Raw genomic sequence first — 18,791 nt, forward strand, 5'->3', positions numbered from 1 at the left:
TAATGTGCATGGGAAGCATCTTAAGCACCCGGTTATTGTTTTATTGGAACAGGCTTAACTAAGAACTGTTGACTGTCTGCAAACTGCAAAGACAACTCCTAATATAAATCCTGCATTTACAACTTCTACAATGACAAATTCATCCACCTCTTGTCCTTGACTTTAAAGACAGAAAAACAACTATTTTCTCCATTATCTATTATTAAAATGGTTTTGTTATTTAAAGCATGGATGCCACCTTATACATAACTACACTGCGCTGATTTAAGTGAGACGGTCATAGCCTTCAAAAGCGGAGCCAAAAAGGCGACTTTTTTTGTAAAAAATAAAAAATCTAATTTCATCGCAATTTTCATCCACTTGATAGAAAATGAAATGTGATTTAATTTTGTGGCGTGTTGCCATCGGGCAGGTGTTTGCTCACATCTGCAAGAGTTTGCAGTTGAAAAGTTGCGCAGCAGTTAGGCTGATGTCTGCAGGACAGAGGGGGACAGAAAGAGAGCATGCCAACCTTTGCCCATGTCGACACATTTCTTCAGGGCAAATCAGAGCCTGTTCTAGTCTGAATGGCTTTATTACATGGAGAGTGACTGAGTGAGGGCACGGCCGCAACGAGAGGTGGATGTGAACTGACATTCCCGTACAGTGGACCCACCAGCGTGTTCCCTTCAGGATGTCTCATTTAGCAGCCGAGCAGAAATACAGACAGGGAATTTTTAAAAAGATTACTGTCAACAAATCAGTCCAAGGACACAAAATGGAGATATTTTGGTGTGTGCAGAGAGTCGACGCCGTTGTTTGGTAGCATTGTTCACTTTAGTTTTGCGATCACAGACTACTGTTATCAAATACACCTGTCACATTTGAATAGCACAGATCTATTAGGTTTGCAGTTTTAAATTCAACATTTTAAATGGTGTTGAATTTAAATGTTTATGTGTTTATTTATACAGACATAACAGATGACAGGAAGCGGCTGCGTGGTAAGGAAATTGGATGGAATACTATTTTAGTGTCAAAATTAAATTTAAAATAAAAGCAATTTGAAACGCTCACGTGTTGCAATAAAAAACATTTGACCTGAAGCTTGATAGAATCGTGTGTCTTCACTTATAATGGAATATATTTTTATTTTTATTTATTTATTTTTTCCCCTTTTTATTTGAAAATGTTTTGCCTTCATGGTTTCCTATTCAGTAGCTGTTGCAAAAAAAAGAAAACATGACAGGGAGGTTAAGACAAGACACATTGTTATTACATTTTCTTTATATTCTATATTTTGATGAAAAACCATGTTGACCAGTCATGTTGATGACCACAAATGTGGAAACACACCAACACCACAACATATCATATCATCCCACCATCTCATCTACAGCTACATCCTCTTGTCGTGTCTTCTAACCAGGCCAACTTTCCATGAGTACTTTTCCCACTCTTTAATATTCCTTTCATTGCCTCTGTCTCTCATTACTATTTCGGACTCTAGCTTGACACTTGCTCATTCATGCCATGCCACTCACCAGAAGGTCATAGAGCTATGTATGTTTTGTGTATTCATATCTAGAGGTCACCAGCTGAACATGCAATCCTTGTACCAGCGACTCTGAGGGTGATGCTCTGCATACGCCCAGATTAGTATTTGCATATGTACTCTTTCTTATGTTCTTGTGTCCACTGTGTGTCCAGAGTCTACATTTCTGTCTGTAGCGTGCCGTTCAATTTTTCATCAAGAATCTGCTGTGCTTCAAGAAATTCCTCATGACTTTGCTCTCTTGTCAGTCAAATTTTGTTTCAATAGGATTTTAAGTATTTAGGTATTCTTCCTCTTATTATTATTATTATTATTATTATAGTAAATTATCTTGAGACTGAGTAGATTTGTGTTAAGGTTAGTGTGAATGTAAAGTGAAATTGAGTTGGGATGGTCAAGAGGGGCGATGAAATAATCTGAAGGAAGTAGTTATTAGTTTTATTATTGGCAGTTTACAATAGCCCTGACTTCTTGTAATTTTTTTTTATATATTTATATAGCAGCTAGGATGATAACAACAACAACAACAACAACAGCAACAACCAACATGGAGGAATCCCTGAATAAAAGCAAACAAAAGCATCTGTTTGCTTTTATTCAGTTCAGTTCAGTTCAAGTTTTTCACTACACAATGGCCAGGGTTTCCACTACTCTGAATGTACTTGAAATTCTGACACAAATATTTTCAAGACATTAAAAGTTTGATTCAGTAATATATATATATATATATATATATATATATATATATATATATATATATATATATATATATATATATATATATATATATATATATATATATATATATATATATATATATATATATATATATATATATATATATATAAATAAAGCAAACATATTCAACATTGACCCACATTTAAAATTGTTCTTTGTGTATATGCTTGAACCAAAACTAGAAATCGACTAAAAAAACAACAACTTTTATTTGGAAAGAATGGGTAGAATGAGGACTTGTATGAGGGAGACACACTTACCTTAGTTATTTCCTTGACTCAGCAATTTTACCTACTGCAGTGGCAGTTCTGGAGGTATTTACAGTTTCGACATCTATTGTAACAGACCTTTGCTTCTGCTGCAACAATACCACAAAAGTCAGAATTTCTTTCCATGGTGCTAAGAGTGTTTGGCACTGGACAGGCGCCTTCAAAATACTACTCTTTGTTGGTGGAGAAACAGATGCCTAAAGGCATAAATCTCGACAACATTTTAAAGACTTTTAAAAGAATTTGAAGAGATACCAAGACAAGACAATTTACAATGATAAGCAGGACCTGCTGGTCACCGTCAAGGCTACACAGACTGGGTTTGGGAGACAGCCCCCAATGTTGGACTCCGGTGTTGACACTTTGACTCACATGTTGTAGCTGCTTATGAATGTCTTTCATTTAGACTTATCAACTGATGTGAAAGATACGATGACAAATCTGATTTTTTTTATTTTTATTAATAACTCATGCCCTGATACTCTACACTATACTAAATATGACTGAATGATCTCAACATCTGCCTATTTCTGTCATTATTGTTGTTCTATACCTATATGTGTGTGTGTGTGTTGATGTGATTGCCTTTTTTGTTTTAGTGTGTTTGCCTTGATTTACTGTAATCCTTATTCCACTGAGATATATTATCGACCCAGGTGAATGAAAAAGCTCAAACCAAATGACAAACAACGCTAACAGCATGGATAACACCCGGACACAGACTGGACTTCATGGTCCTCAAAACTCACTGCATCATAGAAACAAAGGTTTTTCAATTCGATCTACGATTTGCTTTTGTTTCTTGCTGAAATTCTTTTGCACCGACTGACCACAAGGCAGGAAATAATATCTAGAATCAGGACATACTATCAGCAATCCCGCTTGAATTGCTATTGCAGTCAACCCATCGCTAAAGGGGGGTGGGGGGAGTTATGCACTGAAAATTACCTCCACAGGGAGTATTTCAAGTATCGAGCAATCTGGTCAGATCCCATGAGTCAGTTGGGGCCTATAGCAGTAAAGGCCAGTGAAGGATTGGCAGTCATTACAGTCCAGCTGCTGCCCCACACGTGCAGACATGAAGTCATCTTCTACTGTGCAGATGTTTCTCTTCAACTGCAACGGTGCAGGGCAAAGCCCCAGTAGAAAGCTGGGTTAATATTTCAGCGAATACTTTGAGCTGCGTTCCTTTGAGAAACAATGTTGCACCTTCACAATGTGTCCCCGTGCTGACTCGCAAGCGCGGATCTGCGTGGCCGCACGGATTACAGACACAAAAGCAGATGTCAGCAGACGCACGCCTACATGCCTCACACATATACGCATGAATTCACAGACCTCCATTCAAATGCAGATGGGAGCAGACAAGCGTGAGCATACATCCACATCTGGAGGAGTATCTCTGCAACAAAATTTGTTTTTGTAAATTCACTCATAGCGACATATAAAATATTCACAAATGTACAAAGAACAGTGAGTGGATGTGGAGTGCAGTGTGAACTCGTGGTTGAACATGGTCTCCCAAAAGGATACTGTAAATACTACTGCACTCTTTGCTGTTCAGTTCTCATCTGGATGGTTCTATAGAAAAGGGTTTTGATGTCATGTAATCCTGGTTTTCTGATGCACAGCTAACATTTCCCTCAGCTGAGCCAGTCAATAGTAATAACAGTAATATTAGTCTTTCCCGCACCAAACTCTTCTCGCTTCCCTGAGAGCAGCTTTGGTCCCCTATCCAAAACAATGGCTGCAGCTTTGACTCTTGACTTTCCTTTGGCTCCTCTCAAATCAAACTCATGCTCTCGCATCCCAACTTAGAAAAACTAATTCACACGTTCATATTCTCCTTCTTGGAAGACTGTCACTCACTCCTCACTGGCATCTACACGGAATGTCTCTCACGCTTCCTGCTGGTTCAGAACTCAGCAGTGAGTCTTCTAACTGGCTCTAACAGACCAGAGCACATCACTCCAGTGTTACCACTTTAGAATTGAAGTTTTTACTTATCACTTTTAAAGCCCGCCTTGACCTGGCTCCTGACCACATTGTACAGACAGATTCATGTGTCACGACCCACAGAACCTCCGTTGGATCTGTGCTAACCGTCCCTCAGTCTAGGACTTAAATTGAGAGGTGAGGTGTCGTCGACTCTGGAACAGTCTGCCAGAAGAGATCTAGAACTCAATGTGTTCCTCTACCTTCAAAGTAAAAGCCATTATTATAGGCTTGCATTTCCATAATGCTATCTAGCTTATTTCAATTTCACTGAGGCACCAGCTGACTGCTTTCTTGTCTCTGCGCATGCTGACAATCTGTTCTAATATGTTGTTGTCATAGTTTAGGACAGGGTTCCGAAAAGTGCTCTTTACATAAAGATTCATATAATTCATATTTATTATATACGGAGCCCTGGAAGTGACATGCATAACTTCATTTTTTTTATCCCGAGATAACAGTTATTGTGAGATAATTTGTATCTCGAGATAATTTTTATCTTGGGATAAAAAAAAATAAAGTCATGCACGTCGCATCCAGGGACGCGTAACACGTATAGCTTAGCCACACATGGTATTGTTTTGAGTAGAAGGCACTTGATCAGAGTGTTAAAAGCGCACTGACTTGCAGACAGTGAATAACAACGTTGACAAACAGTTATGAAGCCATGGGAGACATAGTGGTTACAAAAGGATGTATACAAAATGCTTTGCCAGACAGGCAGTTTCGCATGCGCTGACATTTATGATTATATCTTTAGATGAAAATTATCTCAAGATAACTTTGATCTCGAGATACGAATTATCACAAGATAAAAATTATTTCGAGATAATTGTTATCTCGGGCTAAAAATATAAAATAAAATCATGCATGTCACATCCAAAAAAATAAACCCTTGTCACTTCCAGGGCTCTGTAATTGTGCATTTTATATAGAATTACAATTATGACAAAAAAAAATAAACACTGAAACCAGCTGGATTGGATGAAAAATGCTTTTTTGATGTATAACTTCGCAAAGCTGTAAAAGTCATTGATGCACTTACCTCCTTTTACTAGGTCAACTTTGGAATAAGTGTGTGGTGGCCCAAAGTGATGCAGGTTCCAAGCAGCCCGGAATTAAGCACTCAGATAGGGATGGACTGAAAATGTGAAATAGTCCTGGAATGAGCTCCCTGCACTTAGTTGGCACTTAACAAGATGTCATATTTGACCGTCCAAAATATCCTGGGAAAATAGCTTGTTTTCCAGCTCACCTGAATACGTCCCTGCTTCTGCCGTTACATGACCATCAATATCTTCAAAATACACATCTGAAGCCTGAATTTTCTCTCACTACTCTTGCACACCATTTCATCAGGCAGATCAAAACAGCATACACCTAGCGGGTTTCTGTGACCCTAAAATCTCAGTCAGCCCGGAGACGGAGATGGCAACCTGAACAAGCCACTTATTTTTGTTTAGAATGTTTGAATGTTAATGATTTGAATCATTTTATTTTTTGTTCAGTGTTTAACGCTTTATAACAATCATATCATGGCACTCAACATCTCTGTTACTTATACACTGAATTAGCGCTGAAATATGAATGTTTTTTGAGCCGCCAAGGACCAGAAGGCATGAAGAGAAGCTGATGGGGGGGAAAGCAGGGGGAAGCAAGATTTGTGGTTGAATGTTGCAGGTGAGTTGCAGTAAAAGGTAAAAGGTTTTAACACCTCCAAGCTATGTTTGATTGCTTCTATTGATCCAAACTGCATTCAGAGGTAATGCGTTCGAGAAAGTGCGGCGAATGAGGGGACGACAGTGATGCATAAAATTATTTTGAAACAAAGAAAAGCAGAACACTTGAGCAGGAAATATTGAATTGCATCAATGTTATTTTCACTGACTCACTTGAGTGCTTATATAAACGGCGTGTCATCTCTTGTTTCCATTTGACACTGGCTGATTTAACGCGCTCATATTAAATCATATTAATTCTTAAAGAGGGTTCAGAGATGCTCATCAAAGTCACTGCAGGTTGCCAGCTTAAATATTTCAAATCAAACACCTCGCAACAGCAATTCGGTTGCATCATGTAGCGCTGCATGGTTTTAACAGGGAGTGGGAGGGTTTTACACCGGGGGTGCGTCACGCTGTCTTATTTGGTCTCAGCGCAAATTCCAGAACCGGTACATTGGCCAGTTTTACATACTGAACTTAAACGTTTCCTGCATCATTGAAGTGTTTTCGCACTTTTGTGTCATTGAGTTGTACCAAAACATAAATCATTGAACCATATATCAACAGTACTAGCTCTAAATATATCAACTAGTTACCTGTATAAAATTAAGAATTTCCAAACATATATTTTTCACGACAACTCCTCCACCACGGAGGTCATGCTAGTGATGGTCTGACCCTTCCTTTGTGTCTTTGTGTGCGGCTGAAAAAAATAGCGAGGCAAAATCTAATTTAACTTTGACAATGGGATAAGGAACCGAATACAACATTTTGGTGCTCCAGATCACCATCTGGACTCCAGAGTCTTTTGAAGGACTCGTGTGCTGTGCTCTAACCAAAAACAACCAGTGTTCAAAATATCGAAACACATGACTTTACAAAACACAAGAACTATGATGTGATCATGTTGCCGATATTGCTTAAAAAGATGACTCAGTATTGTTACTACGTATGGATTATGACCTAAAACCTAACCATTTTTGGTCTTTTGTCAAATGCATGATCACTCCCAAGTCTGTACACAGCAACAATTGCCACGAGGACTTTTGTGACACAAGATGTTGCAGAAGTCAGCCTCCTGTGTTGCGTGTCACATGACAATGTGTGTAGGTTTGGCTGATGAATATAAACACAGGGTTACCTGTGGTTCCCCCGGTTCAATGAATGTGTCCGACGTTCTCTAACAGCTCTGTCTTGGCGTAAAGAGATGCACCAAGTTTCATGCACTCACCAAAGCAGGGTACAGTGGGGCTGTCTCTGACAAAACTCAACGAAAGTGGACCAGCTGGAAGAAGAGTTGGAGGGAATTGCATGCATTCGTAGAACTGGGGTTGCCACGTAACCCTGGGTTTCTGTGTCAGGCATCCCTCTTACTAGTCTTCACAATGGGTTAAGCCAAGCAAAGACTTGCTGGATACATTTACACCCAGCTGGATTTGAGGTGGAGCTGCCTCAGCAAGCCACAGTCCTCGTATTTAACCTGTAAATGGAGGGCTCAGTTGCAGGAGCTCAGCATCTAATGGACGTGGACAAAAATGAGCCAGCCTCACTCCTATGGCTAATCCTCCGGTGTCAGGAAGTCACCGAGACTGAACTGCACTGCTGTTCTAGGGGTTTTTAATGGCAACATGTGGAACGGAAGGAGCGCCAACCCATGGGTTACCAAACCCCAAACGCAGGACATGCCACGGAACGTGGAACCTGCTTCAACTGAAAGCCTCATGCGTCGACACACAGCGCGGAAGACTGCCTTCAGGATGTAAATTTCCACTTTCCCAACATCAATACGTCATGGGAGTGAAGATGTCTTCCACCAAGTTTCTGCTTTTGTTCTAGTCTTCACATCCTCCATCATCTCCACTGACTGACTGGACCTTGTGCTGGTTGTGTTGAGTAGGTTGTCTGGCAGCCACACTGCAAAAAGGTTTCAGCACAGCTTGAGCAAACCACTTACAGGCAAACCTCTGTGTGGAGATTGTTCTCCTCTGCTTGTGAGGGAAATGTCCACAGTCCACATGTACTGGAGAATGGATGACTCTAAGTAACAACGCACATTTCTGTTTGGTGCCTCAGCGTTTTCTTTTCATTACCTCCAATGAATATTTTTGGCAAATCATTCTTCCTCAGTGGGATTCCAAGCCTCCCTTTTCCGATCTCATTTTGAAGGGAAGGCGATCGTCCCCCGGCAGAGAGGAGAAGTAATTTCCCTTAAGGACACGCTGGAAAACCCTCCAAAGGAATGTGATTTGGTCAAATCTTTAGTTTCCATAACGACCTGACTCCTTTTTATGAGGCAATCTTCTTTCTCTTGTGGTTGCACTTTTTCGGTTTACCACAGTGAGTGACCATTTTTTCATTGGATAGAGACAGAATCTTTGAATTTAGCAAAGAAAAAACACATTTTCACTCGACGCCTCTGATCACTTCATCGACATCTTCGGACCATTAACCTCCGACGGATGTCTTCCGTGACAGAGAAGTGTGTGAAGGACCTGGAAGCAGGTGGCACGTGTTGTGAATATCTCAGGACCGCAGGCTCAGGTGGAGGGAAGGGCTGCGGAGGAAAAGATTGAAAATCAGCTATTGAGTGTCATCTTGGCAAAAAGGCCTGTTGGAAACTAAATTCATTGGTTTTCCTCTACCAGCTCAATGGCAAAATAATCTTTTCTCGATGTGTATACATTTGGATGAAGCTGCGTTTCTCGGCAAAGGCGTACCTGAACACACGCTCAAGGAATGAGAACTCAGTAGAAGGCTTGTGTGATGGATGTTAATCTCCTCCACCTTATATTTTGTAACCAACAACACTTAAAATAAACATAAAATATTACTCCAGACCTGTTTCCGACGTACTTGTATATGACATCACTATTAACAAAATCAGGATCATTGCTTATTGCATTATTGCAGGTAACAATTTAGGCGTAATTCGAGGTTGCAGTGATGCGTGTCTGACCCAAACAGTCTCCACTTCCGATAAATTAAGACTTTATTTCGATGGCATGTTAGAAGACCTACCAAATTTTTTGTTTCTGAGTGAAGCATCTTCTTAAATTCCTGGTCGTCTTGTCTTCAGTTGGCTCCTTTGAGTTTTTTGTGGTGGGATTTTTCAGCCCCTCCTGCCTGCAGTGGGTTTAATTGGAGTGACAAGCGATAAAAAATGAGTCTGAAGTATGTTTGTTGGTTCCACAACGCTGCACAAATGAAAATACATCTCTTATTGACTGATGGGTCGAGTGTGAATCAACAGCGCCAACCTTCCACATTCATCACAACAATCCAATTCTCATCCTCACAGTTTATCAAGCAAGTTCTCTCCAGACGGCAAAGTGCCATTAAAAAAAAAGATGTGGATTGAATATTGTGATATTAGTTTCCCACTTTGTATCTGAAATGATCGGCCCAGTGGCGTGTCCATCTAACTCTTTTCATGTCAACAACAATCTTATTGTTGCTAATAAATCAATAACCACAATGAATCTGCCACTGTTTTTCTCTTGCATTAGTGGATTTGCATCACTAAATGTGTCAGGCAGATGTTTTACTAGTGTATAACTAGAGTTTTCAGCTTAGCTGACCGCAAAAGTACGTTCAGCTGCTTTAACAGTGTTCCAATTGAAATCATACATTGTTTACTATGTTCTAGTTTAGATAACATTTACTTTATTGACTTGCTTTTTGTTTCTGTTTTAACATTTTGGAATTTGTACTGGAAAATATGTACCTCTGTTACAGTAGACATCGATACTTTTGCAGAGTGTATGAGTACTGTATGAGTACTTTTGTCTTGTACAAATAGCTGACGTTGCAGTACAAACAGAAATTTTACAAAACTGTCATGAAATGATGTTCCAAAACCGCACTCTGCCATAAAGTGGTATCCGTTTCGTGGTATTGGTTGCTGTTCTATGGCATCATGGCGGTATGAGAACAAGTACTGAAGCCCGGTATCGAACCAATACCCGATACTGGTATATGCTGACCTGTGCCACATCAGTGAGTGATCTACATTGATGAAATGTCCAATGAACTGTCAACAACCACGCGACAACCAAACATGTATACTGCTATAACTCTCATAAGACTATTACTACGGCTGTAGTTACGATCCGTACCTCTGGCTAGATCATGTCTCTGACTGAGACAGAGGGGGGGAAAAGACCCTATGCATCCCATCGAGGTTTAGAAACACTCAACTTCAAGGGTGGAACAAAATATAGGAACCTATAGTTGAAAACATTGCATCGCATGTGTAGCCAAATAGACATAGCTTTAGAAATATATTCCGTTGCTCTCGCCTCTGGAGCTTATCATATTTTATACCTCATTGAGTTGCTAATATGATATGAGTAATTCAGTGGTGTGAAAATGATTTCTTTTTTTATTGCAGCTCTGTCGCACCTAAATGTTTCGGATCATCCAACAATTTTAGCGAGAGACAACAGGTGCACACGAAATGCTGTTGAATAGCACTGTTTCTATTAAGTCCAACGCTCCATGGGCCTGTGTGACCAGGTGATCGCCCTCTGAACTTAATCACTGGCTGGGCCAACAACTGCAATCCACTTACACATTGGAGGGTTTTCAAGCTTGACCTCCCATTCCAAGGTCATTCCACAGCATCGCAAGAGCATTCTAGTCTTCGATCTGGCAAATCCTGCAGAACTTTGGTTTGCTCCAGCTTGAGCTCACGACGGCCAGACATTATCCATCAGGGTTTCTTTTTTGTGTGACAGCAGGGGTCATGGTTCCATCTCCATCAGGTCCTGAAGCAGCCCCAGACCGACACACTTCCACCACCATGTTTTACGGTTGCTATGATGTTCCTTTTCTGAAGTGGGGTGGTGCTGCTGACAGCTCATGAAATAAGAGCCTAAATCTCTGACCCTTCCAGTCGGTCCGTGGGACTTCAGATCGGAAAAAAAGTGAATGAAAGTCTATGGGGGGATGAAACTTATTTTCTGGTCCACTCTGCCTCATGCCCTGGGTCACACATATGTTGTACCTCAAATCAAATGGTAAATAATGATATGAGTTTTGACTGTGTTTGTTGTGGTTGCTGACAGAGCCTGTCCCGCATGCTGCCTCTCACTCGACCGACTATCAAGTGCGACAAGCATTGTAGTTCGCTTCTACATATCAGACAAAACTGAAAGTAACTTTTGATGCCAGTTGAAAAACAGTGCTCTCACAGCTTAAGCTTGTAGCTTTCAAATTCACAGACATCACATGTGAGATCTATGTCATATTTCAAGCTAGATCGGAAAATGACTTTTATCTCTCCTACGACTCCAGTTCATATCATTTGTTAACTTAGGTCCCATGAGGCGGAAGTAGATGGATGTTAAGTAGAAGGTCAACACTTTTTCACACCAGATGACTGCTTAAGATGGAAGAAACAGCCTGTTTTAACAGTTTTTCTCCTTAAAAATCGACTTGAGAAGACAGGAAGAAGTGGGATAACACCATGGGGATTAATAAGGTCATGGTCTGTTGATAACTGGACAAAAAAGAGATCAGTGTGGTGGCTCCATCTTATGATCTTGATCCACTCAAATCCACAAAAAGTGTTTTACACACGGTGTACTTGTAGCATTTTTTTTTATAATACAGATAAAATAACGTTTGGGTAAAACAAATTGAGGGCCTGTTTAGTTTACCATGACATCTATTTTTCCTCCCGTTTCTGGTATTAATATTCCACCACACTAAATCCAGCCATGTGATGAAGCACAGTTTGAGCTGTATTCTGAAAATATGAAGGGAAAAATAAAGACATTGAGTGTATAGCAGACCATGGAACGTAAACCCAGATCCAAATAATGCATCTGTTCTAAACAAGAAAGCAGCTTTCGGTCATGAATTTCATTTTGTTTTTATAATGTTACAACTTTAATTTGTTGAACATCTGGTTCACTTCAGAATCCACTGGCACATTTCCTACAACAAAAAATAAAAATAAAAATACCATATCATTCATCTGTCTTTTCCTAGAATGGCTTCATACTGGTGTTGGCGATTTCTGAGAAGCCTTTCGTTTTCTTCATCCTGGCACAGAGTCAGAATAGCAATGTTCACATACACAATGAAAAATGAACAGAAATACATCCACATACACATAATACATCGGATACAGAGAAAGAGTCAAAGCTCAGTCCAGATATTTTGCTCTTCTGTTTCATGTAGGACCATGAACCTCTGTTCTGGGATAAAAACAAATAAAGACATAGTTTCCGAAACACTCTCTGCTGTACTGTTAATATTCTTAAAAAAACATCCCTCAAGTCATCTGTGGAGACCAGCATGTAAGTCCATCCTCCAGCCACTGACATAAAATTGATGCAAGGTCTTGACAATGGCGAGGCAGATCCAGACATAGGAGCATGTTTTTCTTCATACAGTGGCGGAATTTTCTCATATAATGGCTACTCCTATACGTCTGAGAAGCCAGTCTGTCCACAGCTGGCAACTTCACTTCATTTCAACTTAAACACAGCAACAATGTACAAATGTACAGACTCAAATTCAGTCCTCCACGGTGCGACAGAGAACACTGGTAGCTGTATACAGGACACTAATATCAGAATAAAAATAAAATGGCTGTACAATTTAGTCGAAGTACGTTGCACGGTTCATTTTCCTTGAACTGCACTGGTCCAGACATCTGCTCGGCACGAGGGGATCCCTGCAGTCATTACTGTCCATTGTTAAGCCAATGAAATGGCAGCAACAGAAGGGTGAAGGCAGCTTGGAGCATAGTGCTCGGAGATGAAGCCGAACTTGGGAGGCTGTTGGATGACAGAGTGGACTGGGCCACTAGTAGGTCATTTCCCATTGCCTGCAAGGAAACAGCAAGTTGTTAGTTTGATGGATTACGTTTAAACTGGGTATGTCACAAGTGATCCCCGATATGTCAGTCTTTCTACTAGACGGCTCATCTTGACTATCAACACGTTTGGTCACACAACTTTCCTAATTCCAAAACCATGTTATCCGCTCATGCACTCTTCTTTCACTCGCTCATACATCAACGTAATCCCTTGCACACAATGATAATTTCCGACACAGACACTGATGGGTTTCTCACTTTGTCGTCACACATGACTATACTCACCATCACTAACATACTCAAAACCTCTTCAGACTTTCACTGTTATGCTTCTATCCAGCCCTAAGGAGATTCATTATTTTTTAAAGTGCATCTGCACTTCTTTTTCAAATGCTACTGTCTTCACGCATCGCTATACACTCCTTATTGTTTTTAAGGTCCATATAGTAGGCAAAACTCCACCCACGCAAGTCATTCTGTGTTCTGCACAAGCTTTAAATATGTCTAGCTGCCTCAAGATGATGTGCACTGAAAACATCAGGCGGTGGTCGACATCCTATGTACGAAGATCACTTTTTGATGACTGTTTTTTGAGCTCACAATATGATAATAACTGGAAACTCCTCAAACAAGATGGAAGGGGATTCAATCCAAAGGGACATAAGTTAATGCCTCGAAGAGAAAAACAAGTCTCTTATTTCTAACATTAACAAACCCTGATGTTCGATACCTTTGATACCTAGGTTTAGAAATGCTGTGAGGCTTCATTGAATTTGTTGTTCAAGTACCATCAGTGCCATCTGGTGGCCACTGAAAATCAGGACACTGTTTCATGAAGCCTCACTACCCATCAACACCATATTGCATTATTATTTCTTCCTTTCCTTTCACACACATTTCATGGTAAATCATTGATATAATACATAAAGTTCGCCATCGAGGAGTTACTATTGCTCTCACTATTGGGACCGGCGAGAGTGTGTGTCAGGCATGGTGTGATTAAAGAAACACACAACACGCAACACAAACAGCTGCTCTTTCTTGAAGCAACCAAGTATATCACCACTATAGAGAATATTGCCTTTCAATGAGCAAAATATCTCTGAATCACAGGGCAATGTTGCCATGCACTAGACTGTTGCGGTTATTCATGCTTCCCTAATTGTTGCAACATGTCCTCCTTTCTGGCGTTGTGGAAATGGCTGCCCGATTTAAGGGGTCCCCGGGACACGCAGACTCCCAGCTAGTTTAAAGTCTGACTCAAATGCAGGTTCAGTCTCGCTCGTACACCTCCATATTCTGCTACACACGAACACAAAAGCGAGTATTAGTTAAACACACACAGTGACAAACTAACTTTGAACAATATAATGGCATCATACTACATCAATACTCGTGATGGGAAGATGAGGTCACATGACCTAGTATTGAAGAGTTGATGAGGTTTCATGAAACAGTGTCCTGACTTTCTGAGGCCACCAGATGGCACTGTCTGCTGTAAAATGTTTGGGTTTGAACAGCTTATTCTATGAATCCTCACATCATTTTTAAACCATCTAGTGGCCTCAGAAAATCAGGATACTGTTTCATCGAGCGTACAATACTGTCTTAAGGTACTTCATCTACTCATCACGAATCAATACAGTCCCATGCGCTTCCTTCCGAAAGCATGTCACAAAAAGACGTACTCCTCAGTGGCACAAAGACTTTCACAAGGCAATAATCCGACACTCACCATTCTGTCACACACTTCATCTCTGATACACACTTCTCCATATACTCTTATACTCCCATAGCTTTGAATCACCACTCATACAAACATACACCCACACAAACATTGATGTTTCACACACATTCAGCTCTACTCAAACAATTCTTCGAACTTTTATTTGACTATCCTCTCAGGCACAGTACTCATGAGACAAAACCATATTTTTTTGCGCACACTCTCCTCATCATCCGCCTCAAAAACTCAACCGACTTACTTGTGTTCCAATAGCGAAACACACGCCGAGGCTCTGAGAAAACACTGATGCATTTCATGTATTTTTTAATTAATCCCCTCTCATGATTTAGAGAGCACAGAGAAACCCCACACCTCTGTCGGTAATTTTGTTTCCAGGATGTTCCACATGTTCTCCTTGGTGTCCGGTGCAGTGGTGCCGTTCCGGTGTTTTCTCCTGTTGTGTCCAGGGTCTGCTGTACTGCTCTGGCTGATGGTTGGTTGCTGATGAGATTCACTTCCAAACGCAGCGAGCGCATTCCCTGATGCACAAAAAAAAAGTTTATCAAACTTGTACAGCATCAACTCCACGCATTTTTCAGTGTCCATACTTCATTGGATGCACCACTTCAGTATATTATACATTTTATCAGCGTTGGCTCTGCTCGTATCGATTTGACTATCAGAGTGAAAACAAGAATCTGACACAAACAGCATCTGTATTCTCCTCAAGTATCCCATCTGCACCTGCCGCTCCACATTCACTCTTGGAACGTTTGCAACTCTGAGGCTCCTCTGTTCCTCCTGCTCAGCATAAACCTCATAAGGCTGCTCTCTTTTAAGCCACACTCATACCTGAAGGTTAAAATCAGCATTTAGATGGCAGTGGTTCGGCCACATGATAGGGAATAAAAACCAGACTCATAGTCAATGAATTGACTCACTAACGGGAGAAACATCCAGATAGAAAATTACAATGATCACGATTTATTAAGAAATACAACTCTGAGATTTGAGTGTAAGCTCTGCATTACTAAGGGATGTAATTCTTGAAATTAGAACTCTAGAAACTTTATTACTTTGATGGAATATACAATGGTACTTTCTCATGAGACGACGGATTAGGAACTGACTTCAATGTAGGGCTGCAGCGACTAGTCAACTTAGTCGACCATAATGTTAAATGAGTCGCCGACAGTTTCATGAGTCGAATAGCCGTGAAGCCATCACTCACACTCTCTCACAGTACAATCCACTGTAAGAGAAATGGCTAAAGCGACACGAAATGTTGCAAGGATGGGATTATTTCACAATGGACACATCAAAGGACACGTATCTTTCACACCACATTTTGAGCATTTAAGTATAAAGTATCAATACAACATCGAACAACATACAATATTCACTGGTTTCCTCCCAAGACATGCTCACTAGGTCAATTGGACCCTCTGAAATTGCCCCTAGATGTGTGTGTGTGTGTGTGTGTGTGTGTGTGTGTGTGTGTGTGTGTGTGTGTGTGTGTGTGTGTGTGTGTGTGTGTGAATTGTGCGTGTGCCCTGTGATGGACTGGCGACCTGTCCCGAGTGTATTCCTGCCTCTCACCCAATGACCACTGGGATAGGCTCCTGCACTTCCCGCAACCCTGAACAGGACTAAGCGCTGGTTAACTGACAATGTATGTATGTATGTATGACAATATACAAGTGTTTCCAACACATGTATTTTTCTTCTTTCAATTACCATTCACAACATAACAATTAGACGTGTTACTCAATCAGTACACGTCATATCACGACAAGTCAGTGACGAGTCAACAGTCAAAATAGTCGCCAGATGTGGTCCTGCTTCAATGTCAGATTTAATTTCTTTAAAATAGAGGAGCTTGAAGTATTGATGCCCAGCACTAAAGGAATATAATGCACGAGGCAGAACGATGTCATTGATCACCGTTACATTTTTAACTACGCTTCAAGATTCCCAAAAGAACAATTCGCATTGATTCTGGTCATGATGAAATTCAACACTGAAATTTAAATGTCCCTGAGGAGGAAGACACGCTCCTGTGAAGCCATAAAACCATTTTGAAATGCTGCATTATTAAAAGATAAAAAAAAAACCATATATATATATATATGGTTTTTTTTTGGTTGTTTTGTTTTTTGTTGTTGTTTTGTTTGCGTGCAAATTTAATGTTAAGTTCAGAATGTAGGATTAGGACAAGCAAACCAATGTGGTTTTGAAGGTTATTTTGTGTGTGTGTATATATATATATATATATATATATATATATATATATATATATATATATATATATATATATATATTTCTGAACATCAGTTCAGCAAGATGTGAGATTGTGTTGAAAAAAATAAGAATAAAAGAGACTGAGCTACTCATTTAATATGTGGTAGTCTGCTTCAACTGGAAACTCAGCTCAGCTCAGTCCACTTTCAGAGATATAACCTTTTGGAAAGCCTTCCCATTCAGGTTTGTTGTTAGCACGACACTGTTACCAGACACTCACGGAGGCAGATGTTGTCAGTGAAGTATCCCAGGAAATCATAGCAGTCTTTCCTTTGGTTCCCAGCGCCAGAGCAGGAGCACCACGGAGCCACGCTGGACGTAGAGTTGTCCACATAGTTGGGCGTTATAATACTTCCTGTTGAACCAACCACATATGTTTGCATTAAATATTCATGTGCCTTGAAGTTGTAACAATATATTGATAGTGCTTCATTTAAAACATTAATGGAGGCTGCTCTGTGACCACAGCCCAAATAAAAATTTCTGTGTGAAGCTGCCGAACCTCTCGGACCTAACCAACACAATAAATAACTTTTTTTAAATTTTACATCCCAAAAGAAGGTTGTGAAAATAACGCAAAGTCCAATCACTTATTCACACCTGCATATAACCTCTGCGATGAACAATGAAAGGCAACTTGGAGTGGAAACATTTGGGTGCTGACTCACCTATGAGTCCTGTGTAGGCCAGCAAGCAGGTCCCATAGTTGTTCAGTTTGCATCCACTGTCTGAACTATGTGAGGGCTCACAGTCATACTGAAACTGAGCCAGACGGGACCTGCAGAGTCCCAGAAAACGACAAAAAAAGAGTTGAAGTTTCTGGTTCATTTCATTATCATTCCAAAAGCTTGGTCATTAAATTAACACTCTGCCCACCCAACATGAAGAAATATGAGTTGCCATGGTGAGGACTGAGAGCGTTGGACTCTAATGCGAAAGTGATAGAAAGAGTAATACATTTCATCCCGCAGACCTGGGATCATTAGTAAAGGCCTCTGAGTGTAATGGGCCCGTGAAAAATAATGGCCATGACCAGGGATTGCAGTGAGTGATAACTCTGATCCATCTGGCTCCTTATCTGTGCTAAATATTTAATGTGTTATTCCAATGGGCTCTCTGGGGTGTTCTAACTGGTGGTGGGAGAAAGCTTCGGGGGAGAGCACTAGATCATTTCGTTGATTGAATGGCTGTTTATTTTGGCCTTAAGATTCATAATGCAGAAGCTTAAACTTGTAGGGACTTGTACACACAATTGATGGGGAAACATTTGATGGATTAAAAATAGCTTTTTTCGATAGTGTTTTTAAGCCACATGTACTTTACTCTCCTGCTGTGTGGTCGTGAGCCACTACTGTTCAGTTCACGCTGAGGATTTTAACCATGTCCCCAATTCAGAAGAGAGACCAATCCAGTGCTCACATGAACTCTTGTTTTTTTTGTGACTTCCAATCCTTTCTGCTTGGAGTAGAACCATCATCAGCGTCCTTGAATCCCTCCAAGGTGACACACCAGGACAGGCTCCATGTCTTTCAGACTCCAGGTCCAAAGTTTTTTGCATGGACTCGCTGCGGTTTGGTTCGCTCTAATTTCATGACTAAGAGAAATGCCAACTAATGCCAGAGGAAACCATGAGCTCCATGTCATTCGTGACCGACGTTATTCAAAACAGCCGGCAAGA

General features: G+C 40.5%; 1 protein-coding gene across 1 annotated transcript in view; it reads right to left on the reverse strand.

Annotated features, from left to right (window-relative positions):
- Positions 1 to 12,170: 12,170 nt before the first annotated feature.
- The window catches only part of gfra4b (GDNF family receptor alpha 4b), a 58,968-nt gene continuing 52,347 nt past the window's right edge, over positions 12,171 to 18,791 (reverse strand). The window contains exons 5-8 of the mRNA XM_053880056.1: positions 17,782 to 17,891; positions 17,334 to 17,468; positions 15,185 to 15,351; positions 12,171 to 13,095 (exon numbers count right to left, since the gene is read on the reverse strand). Coding sequence (XP_053736031.1) covers positions 12,952 to 13,095; positions 15,185 to 15,351; positions 17,334 to 17,468; positions 17,782 to 17,891 — 556 coding nt within the window. The 3' untranslated portion in view covers positions 12,171 to 12,951. The remainder of the gene's footprint in view (positions 13,096 to 15,184; positions 15,352 to 17,333; positions 17,469 to 17,781; positions 17,892 to 18,791) is intronic.

This window comes from Synchiropus splendidus, chromosome 11 (assembly GCF_027744825.2).
Source record: "Synchiropus splendidus isolate RoL2022-P1 chromosome 11, RoL_Sspl_1.0, whole genome shotgun sequence".
Taxonomy (NCBI): Eukaryota; Metazoa; Chordata; class Actinopteri; order Syngnathiformes; family Callionymidae; genus Synchiropus; species Synchiropus splendidus.